This window comes from Engraulis encrasicolus, chromosome 24 (assembly GCF_034702125.1).
Source record: "Engraulis encrasicolus isolate BLACKSEA-1 chromosome 24, IST_EnEncr_1.0, whole genome shotgun sequence".
In the NCBI taxonomy this organism is placed as follows: Eukaryota; Metazoa; Chordata; class Actinopteri; order Clupeiformes; family Engraulidae; genus Engraulis; species Engraulis encrasicolus.
This window is the reverse complement of record NC_085880.1, coordinates 5,028,984-5,038,983: the sequence shown is the minus strand read 5'-3', so window position 1 is coordinate 5,038,983 and position 10,000 is coordinate 5,028,984. Positions and strand designations below refer to the sequence as shown.

General features: G+C 45.1%; 1 protein-coding gene across 2 annotated transcripts in view; it reads right to left on the bottom strand.

Moving 5' to 3' along the window:
- adka (adenosine kinase a) overlaps window positions 1–10,000 on the bottom strand; it is a 68,690-nt gene that overhangs the window by 42,999 nt on the left and 15,691 nt on the right. For both annotated transcript variants that reach the window (XM_063191795.1, XM_063191796.1), the window contains exon 3: window positions 6,566–6,619. In XM_063191795.1, the coding sequence (XP_063047865.1) occupies window positions 6,566–6,619 (54 nt within the window). The remainder of the gene's footprint in view (window positions 1–6,565; window positions 6,620–10,000) is intronic.

The following is a 10,000-nucleotide window of genomic DNA, read 5'->3' as shown; positions in this document are numbered from 1 at the left end:
GATTCGATTCTTTTCGATTCTTAAGAATGCCCCACGATACGATGTGATTCGATTAAATCGCCAGCCGATACTTCCGATACATCGATACATTTCGATTTGACTTACATCCCTAGTGGCAACACACCTGGGTCAAACCCAGGTCAGATCAGGGCCATAGATGTTCAAGAACATATTCAGTCCAGAACAGGTCCATATTAAGGCTAAAAAGCCAAGCAACTAGCAAGCAGTGGTTTCCATGGAGAGTGCTACAGCAGAGTTCTTAGATTAAAAAAAAACAAACAAACAAAAAACGGCAGTTATTCTTCAGTGTTCCATGCCTCTCTTAATTGCCCACACCTGTTCTGGTTCTAGCTACTGACAGTTAAACCAAAGAATTGTCTAAAGATACCCCAAACTCTGCCTACCCAAATGCAAAGGAGTGTGCTCAAGTTTGGTTGTCTTCTCTTTCTGTAGCATGTGGTGACGGTTTGCGTAAGATGTGCACTAACGCCATCTACAGCCCAAAGGGAACTCCATTTATTCTCAACCTAAAGTCTTCAAAGGCCTCCTAACTGAGGGTCAAAAATGTGCATTTCACAAGGCAAACATGTATACATGCAAGCAGCCACATACAGACTTACAGAGAGACTCCCTCTCTTGCACACGTCTGTACACACACACATTTACACACACACACACACACGCACGCATACACACACACTCTTGAAAGGGAAGAGGTTGCAGTCAGGGTTAAAAGTTACACACAGTGGGACTATCATGACACATTTCTCAAGTCAGTGGTTCAGTGATTTTCAACACACACACACACACACACACACACACACACACACACACACACACACACACACACACACACACACACACACACACACACACACAGAGTCTGTCCAGTGAATTGTTGACCACTCATACACACCAAACAAGAGTGCAACCCAGAGAGAGCGAGAGAGAGAGAGAGAGATAGAGAGAGAAGTTCAGAGCACACACACCACTTGCTTTAGGAAAAAACTGACCTTGCCCTGTGTGTGTGTAAGTGTTTGTGAAAGCTGACGTTAAAATAACACAGTTTATCCGCATGCAGCTGGAAGAGATAGAAGGAGTTGGGACATGTGTGTGTGTGTGCTTCTGTTCAGTAGGACTCAACATCATCCAATAAGAAAGAGAGGGGCGGTTCACCTCCACCAATTTGATTGGCTGTCTGCAATCTCAGACTTATAGCCTGGCTTCCCAGCCACAGCCATCACTTTATTAAGACTTACAGGCTCGGGTGAAAGTGTGTGTGGGTACTGTATCTACACACTCACATATCTTAGACTTAGAGGTGGGATTCACAGCAACAGCCTTCACTTTATTGAGGGTTATGAACTCAGTCAAAGCCGTGTGTGTGTGTGCGTGTGCGTCTGTGCATGCGTGCGTGCGTGTGTGTGTGTAAAATCACGAGAGAGAGAGAGAGAGAGAGAGAGAGAGAGAGAGAGAGAGAGAGAGAGAGGGAGAGAGAGAGAGAGAGAGAGAGAGAGAGAGAGAGAGAGAGAGGGAGAGAGATAAATGAAGAGATGGAGAGAGGACAAAGAGCTATGTTGACACAAAACAATTTTTCCCAGCCTGCATGTAACACAAGGGTCACCATGTACTCACACATCAGCAGGGAGTCTGGGCCTTGCCTATCACCCTCCTCCACCTTTAGCAAGGAGTGTGTGTGTGTGTGTGTGTGTGTGTGTGTGTGTGTGTGTGTGTGTGTGTGTGTGTGTGTGTGTGTGTGTGTGTGTGTGTTTGTGTGTTCACTTTTTAGTAGAGATTCTGGGCATTGTCTTTCACCCTCCTCCAAGGAACTCCACATTGATCCCAGGAGTGTAACCAACACCCCAATACCCTGTACCCACATAACTGTTAGTCGCTATAAGCTAATATGTACGTAGTCTTAAGGCTCAGTTATGCTTCCTACTTGTGCCACAGAGTGAGCTTGACGCAGCCATGATGCAGTTAATTCTTGTTTATGCCCTGTTTTGAAGCACGGTCTGCGCGATGTCATTCCACGCTGAAACTGCCTTCAATACAAAGAGTAAACTAGACGTGTCGGTTGTTTTTTTAGCATCACAGACTCGACGAGAATGAAAATGAAACATTAAATCTTTATATCACGTGCATGTTTGATCGCACTGGCAGCCACAGTAGTAGTTTGGAACAAAGAAGTGGCTCATTTGTCGAGGACGAAGCGGAATGTTTCCTCGACCTCGGAACCACTGTTCAACTGTCCAAATAACTTCAGCGTCGTAACTTGCAAGCGCATGTGTTGTCTTCGGTTCGTGTAAATAAATCAAACAACAAAGCACGGGCAACTTATTTAATGAAGAGCTCACAGTCCGTAGACCGACGAAGGTTAGAACAAGGAAGTAGCGCTTGTTCTCGACTCGAGGACAGAGCAGGCTGGTCGAGAGGACCAATCAGAGACCTATTTTCGCCCTTTCACGCCGTCGCTCCCTGCGTCGAGACACAATTTTGGGGAGGTGCCCCAGAGTACCTGCGTGATGGGGGGGGCTTCACTACGTTAACTGCGCGGCTCACTGCATCATGATGCACTGCATCATGATGCAGTGACGCTGATCTCGAGGCATAAACCACCCTTTAGACACACATCCCACACTCTCTGACGTGTGTGTGTGTGTGTGTGTGTGTGTGTGTGTGTGTGTGTGTGTGTGTGTGTGTGTGTGTGTGTGTGTGTGTGTGTGTGTGTGTGTGTGTGTGTGTGTGTGTGTGTGTGTGCGTGTGCGTGCGCGCACACTTGCTTAACAATGGTTCTTGTGTAAGGCAGAATTGGGTGTGTGTTCTCGTGTGTATTGTGTGTGGGCTGCGGCTATAGTGTGCATAACTGTGTGCGTCTCCTTGTAAAAGGAACTCTGAGCTTGCTTACACAATGCTTGGCTAGTTACTTACGTCCAAAAAGTGGCAAAGGCAATTACAAGAGCGGTTACGAGTTCTCTAAAAAAATCAACACCATCATAATTCTCTACCCCCATCCCCTTGTCAAGGTTTTTCACCCTAGACTGCCAGCAGTGAATAGAAACCTGACTATGACTACTACGGAGTAGAGATGCTCCAATCAGCTTTTTTTGGCTCCATAACTGATAACCGCTAGCCAGGCTGTGCCCTCCTAGGGACACAACACTTTCAGTGTTGCAACCCACCAGGTCAAGAGCAATGCAGTATACTTTCTGAGTTCCCGAAAATATGGGAACTCCTCCCACTTTGTCGGTAAGCAAACAACCATAAGCAAACCAAGGGAGGCGGGTCTACCATGCCGTTTGGGAAATGTTAATTGATATGCTCTTGGTCAGAGCAAGTCGATGATAATCAGGCTAGATAACCGCTAACCCAAATCATGATCTGCTGATCAACAATCACCACCGATCATATACTGTATACTGTTTTCAGGCCGACCAGAACGGTGCTTGTGCCGGTACCCGCACCAGTTACCTTCACCACTAAAGTGCTTACCTGCAAACCACCCATGTTCATACGGGGCTCTGAATTTTTCAGCATGTGACAGTTACCCGGATGAACCTGCTGATGTCCATGTTGTAGTCACGGATCGCAGAGAAAAAACAAATATTTTTCGGTTCACATTGCGAACAAACTCTCCGGTTCTATATGCTTGCAATAATTGTCTTGAAGTGTAAATTAAGAGTTAACTTCAATGTAAACTTCAAAATTGAGTGTGTGTGTGTGTGTACTACTGTATGCGTTTGAGCAACACTTTATTATATACGTATGTATTATATCAGAGCTAAATCAACACGAACACTAACCACAAGAGCGCTTCTGCGTATTCATAACTGCATTGTGTGTGTGTGTGTGTGTGAGGGAGTTTTAGGCTGTGGGCTGAGTAAGTTAGTGTCTCTGCCGCATGTTTGCGTTCTGCTTGGAAATGAGAGTTGGGAGGAGGGAGCCGCCCTTCGCCTGATTGGCCCAGACTCTTCCCTGCCTCTCTGTGATTGGGCAATGCCTCCTCTTGCTGTCTGATTGGCCAGCATCTCCTCCTCCTTCATCAGTGGCCCATTTCTGCAACTTCTTCCCCTGTTTGACCTGCCGCATGGAACAACTCTGGACACACACACACACACACACACACACACACACACACACACACACACACACACACACATACACACACACACACACACACACACGCACACACACACGCACACACACACGCACACGCACACGGCAACCTCACTCCATTCTGTACAGACCTTGAGTTCTGGATCAGACTTGCTGTTTCTCACTCTTTCTGGTGGGTACTAGAATAAAGCGCATATGCACAAACGCACGGCTAATACACACTGCCTGACACACCTGACACACACACACACACTGCCTGACACACACACACACACACACACACACACACACACACACACACACACACACACACACACACACACACACACACACACACACACACACACACACACACACACACACACACTGTGTGAAGGCCAGAATAATGCAGCCATGTAACCTTAAAGAACAAGAGGGAAAGCAATCAAGCAAGGAAACACATACGCGCGCGCGCACACACTCTCACATATCCACACAAAGGTCTTGTTTTATTTAAAACCTCTTCTGCAGTGTGAGCCGAAGGACTTAAGTCCAAAAATATCACCCACTCAGTTTTACAAACACATAGTCCTCAGGTTGAACTACTCAAACACACACAAACTACTCCTTAAAGGAACAGTCCGCCATTTCTCAATATGTGCTCATTTCTCACCTCCGCTTCAGATAAATAATTCCTCTGATGTCAGTCACTAGTGTGGGAATTGAGACAGATGCAGTGCTGGCGGGAAAATGGGCAAGTCACCGGAAAGGTTTGAGTTGATGTGCTCATTAAAAGCCAATACCAAAGACTGTCTTGAAGAGTACGCATTAGTTATGTTTTGTGATTAATTAAAAAAACGTCACTTATACCGCCAAAGAAAAGCAGATCCATTGCCTCAATATACTTTCTTATTTTCAACAATTACCTAATGATTGTATATTACAAATAGGAATTCAAATGTTAAAGTTATGTCCTGTTGATTAACTTTTTTTCCAACCAATTGTGAACAATGAACTTTTTTTCAAACCAATTTCGGCTCGTTCTCCTTGTTACCTCCTGGAGTCGCAGGCACTCTGCTTTCCTCTTTTTTTTTCACGTCTGCATGGATCAGAGCTTGCTCGGAGTGGGGCCCATTTCACCTCCAAGTCACCTCCATTTTTTTATCAATACCAGAGCTTGCACAGAACTCCCCAGGAGAGCTCCCCAGGAGATCATTTTTTTCATACCTGGCCCAAGCCCCTTATTTCCAAACACCCATATGTTCACTCTTGAAAGAGTTCTGGTCAGGCAGCACCGCGGGCACCACTCTCCTTTTCAAAGGGCAGCAGTGGGTCTAAAGGACCCAGGAATGCACAGATGAGAGAAGAGATGAGAAAGGAGCTTTGTGTGGGTGTGAGATTTGTGTGCGAGCTGTGTGTGTGTGTGTGTGTGTGTGTGTGTGTGTATGTATGCGCGCTCATCCACTTTTCTGTGTGCCACTCTGTCTGTGTGTGTGTGTGTGTGTGTGTGTGTGTGTGTGTGTGTGTGTGTGTGTGTGTGTGTGTGTGTGTGTGTGTGTGTGTGTGTGCGTGCGTGCGTGCGTGCGTGCGTGCGTGCGTGCGTGCGCGAGCGAGCGAGTGTGCGTGCGTGGACAGCAGCTCAAGAAAGACTCTGATTGTCCGTATGTGTGTGTGTTTGTGGCCACATGCCAGATGTCTGGATGCATTAGACCCGAGACTGTTCATCTGCCCAGTCACCAAAGAGAGGAGGTGTGTGTGTGTGTGTGTGTGTGTGTGTGTGTGTGTGTGTGTGTGTGTGTGTGTGTGTGTGTGTGTGTGTGTGTGTGTGTGTGTGTGTGTGTGTGTGTGTGTGTGTGTGTGTGTGTGACCAGCTACCATGCCAGAGGACACACAGTAGGAAGAGTGTGTCCGTGTTACCAGCTACCATGCGAGAGGCCACACACCGTGCAGTGTGTGTGTGTGTGTGTGTTTCAAAGCGGTTGGTGGAGGGATGAGAACAAAGAGAACAAAACTGGCCAGAGAGAGAGAGAGAGAGAGAGAGAGAGAGAGAGAGAGAGAGAGAGAGAGAGAGAGAGAGAGAGAGAGAGAGGGGGAGAGAGAGAGAGAAGGGGAGGAGAGAGGAGAGGAGAGAAAGTAGAGCGAGAGGAGAGGAGAGACTAAATGAAGGGGACTGGCTCTGATGTGATGTAAATGATGTAATAATGCTCTGGTGAAAAATGAGCAATCTCAGCAATCTTAGTAAAGAAATTATGAGAAAAGGAACGAGAGACAGAGAGAGACAGAGAGAGACAGAGAAAGAAGAAGAAGAAGAAGAAGAAGAAGAAGAAGAAGAAGAAGAAGAAGAAGAAGAAGAAGAAGAAGAAGAAGAAGAAGAAGAAGAAGAAGAACAAGAGGGGGTATAAGAACATGAAGAGAAAGATAGATGTGTGTGTGTGTGTGTGTGTGTGCGCGCGCGCAAAGGACTACTCACATGGCTTTGTGTTTGTCTTCAGCCAATATCTGGTCATTGGGCTTCAATCCATACCTGTCGAAACACAATCAGAATTACTTAACACATTACACAACACACAAACTAAGCTTACACACTATTCACACACCAGGGTTTCCCTCAGCACTTTATAGCGAAGACGTCCACCTTTTTAAATTTATTTTTTGGGCATTTTAGCCTTTATTCAGATAGGACAGTGAAAGAGGGACAGGAAATGAGTGGGAAGAGAGTCTGGGAAGGATCAGCAAATGACCCGGGTAGGAATCGAACCCGGGTCGCCGGCATAGTGGCGGCCTCGCATCGCAAAATCTTTGCGCAAACAAGAAATGTCATTTCTAAAGTTGCTTTACTTAAAATGTTTATTTTGTTAAGGTTTTTCGTGTCATATTTCATATAAAACGGCACAACATGACCTTTGACGCTGCCACCCCAGAGCACAACCAGACACACAGGAGACAGGAGTTTACAGATAATCAAAAACACATCATGGCCTTATCTGAGCATTGACTGTCCATTTTCCCCTCTCCTCTGGGGTGTGTGTGTGTGTGTGTGTGTGTGTGTGTGTGTGTGTGTGTGTGTGTGTGTGTGTGTGTGTGTGTGTGTGTGTGTGTGTGTGTGTGCGCAAGCAGCCCTTTGGTCTTGTCATGGCCCTGGATAATTCAGAGCAGAACTGGACTGAAGCTGATGACATCATATTGACTTTGTCTGACACACACGCACACACGCACACACGCACACACGCACACACGCACACACGCACACACACACACACACACACACACACACACACACACACACACACACACACACACAATCTGAGGTACCTTATCTACCTGAGAGGCACAGTACCGGGACATCAACTCAGAGGTGCCCTGGGGATATATCCACTAGGGCTGGGTATCACAGCCATGTTACTGTATCGATTCGATTTCGATTCTTAGGGCTTTAAATCGATTAATCACAATTCATTTCGATTTGATTCGATCCGAATCCGAATCGATTCAATCCGTTCCCCTCTTGGTGGCAGGCTTTACCCCAAAAGATGCTGCAGCCTATTTTTTACATAAACATTTCAAAGAGCTGTGGCTTGACAGATTGCTCATTTTTAATTAGTAGGCCTAGGCCTACTTAAATACCTTCTGGGTATTTTCCATACACCTAAATTAAACAAAAAGAAAAAGAACAAAAAGAAAAAATGTATTATGTGCCCTGTGAATCGATTATGAGAATTTGAAATGAAACCGATTCAGAGTCGATTAAATCGATTTTTTTTACCCAGCCCTCATATCCACACAGCAAAATGGCAAACACATCAGAGGAGACAACAACTACAAAGAGTCACTGGAAGACAAGAGCTACACAAGCGATAAGAGTGACGGCTGAAAGCAGAAAGCAAGCACTCGGCATTCAAATTGGCTTCAGCAGCTGTCACAGAAGCGCATCACAGTTCATTAGCATGCTTGATGAATTTCATCTACAAACTGTCGCCCAAATAGTTTTTGTCTCTTCTGTCGCTAGCGCCTCAAAAAAATCGATTCGATTGTGTCACTCTCTAGTCACTTTTGTATTTGTGCCATTACGTGCACAACATGGCATGGCACAACTAAAGGTGCACTGTGTAATATTTTCAGTAGTTAATTTTCTGTCCAGTCACAAACGTTACCTTATGAATTAACACTTACCATCACCATTAAATTCTAAGTATTCATTATGACCAGCGCTCGAAATTAACGGTGTCCCGACGTCCCGGGGACCATAAAAAATGTTGTGGGGACACAAAGTTATCATTTCTGGGACAATGCCGGGACCGTCCAAAAATATAAATGAAAAGATTCTAAAAGTAGGCTATTATATTTGCAAAGCCATTACACAGGGACATTAACTCAACACCAACCATCAGCGAAAATAGCAACAGAAAACTTTCCGATAACCCTCCGCATTGTGCTCTAGAATGTTGATTAAGATTTCGCAGCTGCGACTGCAAGCGCGTTGTTCTTCGGACTGCTGCTGAGAGGTTGTCCCGTTGGTTATGCCATTTCACCCTGAACTAGAAATGCTCTCAGAGAAAACGGGCTCTGGATTGTTGATTTTGCAAGCCAATAAGGATATATTCTAGTAGACATGGTTAAGCTGTGAGAGGAATGGAGTTCGGTTTTGCTAATATTTCAGGTAAGCAAAGCAACAGCCCCAAACAATGCGCAGTAGTCTGTTGCCACCTGTCGCGTGCTTATCCGCCCAAAACACCAGAAACGCGAGCTGGCTCTAAAGTAGATTAACCCTCATTCATACATATCAGAAACTGCCTGTAAATGACTTTCCAGTAACAAATAGGCCTAGTTAGGGAAACGGCAAGCAAGCTAACAGAGGTAGTTGTTAGCCAAGAACGTCAAGCAGTTTCATTCAAATGTGGCTGGAAATGAAGGCGCTATATTCTGAACATTGTCATACAAACGCAGTTATTTAATTAATGTTGAAGTATCCGTGTTATTGTTTCTGCGCTGGTAAAAGCAGAAATGCCTAGTAGCCAAGGTCAAATTGAACAGAGAAAAAGTCCACCTTGACTTCTTTGATTACAAGCACGAAGAACGTGCTTCAATTGTGCAGCATTGCCAGCGCATTGTTTCTCTCCAATCTCTCTCTTTCTCCCCCTCCCCTCCCTCTCCATGCTAGCCTCTCTCCCTCTCTTTCTCGAAAGTGAGGTAGGCCTAAGTGTGCGGTCGTAGTTTTTTCTCTTGTGCATTTATTTTTAGGTTATCAAATTGTCTTGATGTCAATGTCATGTGAATTTAAAGCGGAAAGGAAACGTCTTGCAATGCGTTGTCATACTCCTAATGCGGCCCAAAAACCTACCGCATCTTCTTCCACCTAGCCTGATTATCATCGACTTTCACATCTCTTCGAGACTGGCTGAAGCTGTTGCATCACTAGGAGGGCACGGCCTGGCTATCTTCCACCGGCATGCCCATCACAACCAGTGGCCAAAGTCAGACTAGGTTAGACTTTTGCCACTTTTTAACTAAAGCTATACAGACACTGAATTGTTATTGATATGTAGTAGACTAAATGAAAGCTGTTTTTTTCTGTAGGCTAAATAGGCTACAACAGAGTAACAGGCTGGCTGCAATAGAGTCTACAATAGCCTACATGATGGGTAGGCTATATTGGTGCATAAAGCAATCAGTTTGACAAATATAATGTCATTGAATGCAGATTTCCTCATATCACCATGCTCATATATTCTTGAAAAACGAAATGTGCACGGTTACTCAAGGCATTTTTCTATACAAGGCACAGATGTTTTAACACACCCTCGTTTTTTCTTAAAAACCTGAATTCACAGTTGCACTGCAAAAAAAAAAAAATCATAGTCACACATGAAATTTAACGTGGACATAATTTACCACTTATTTAGGCGCG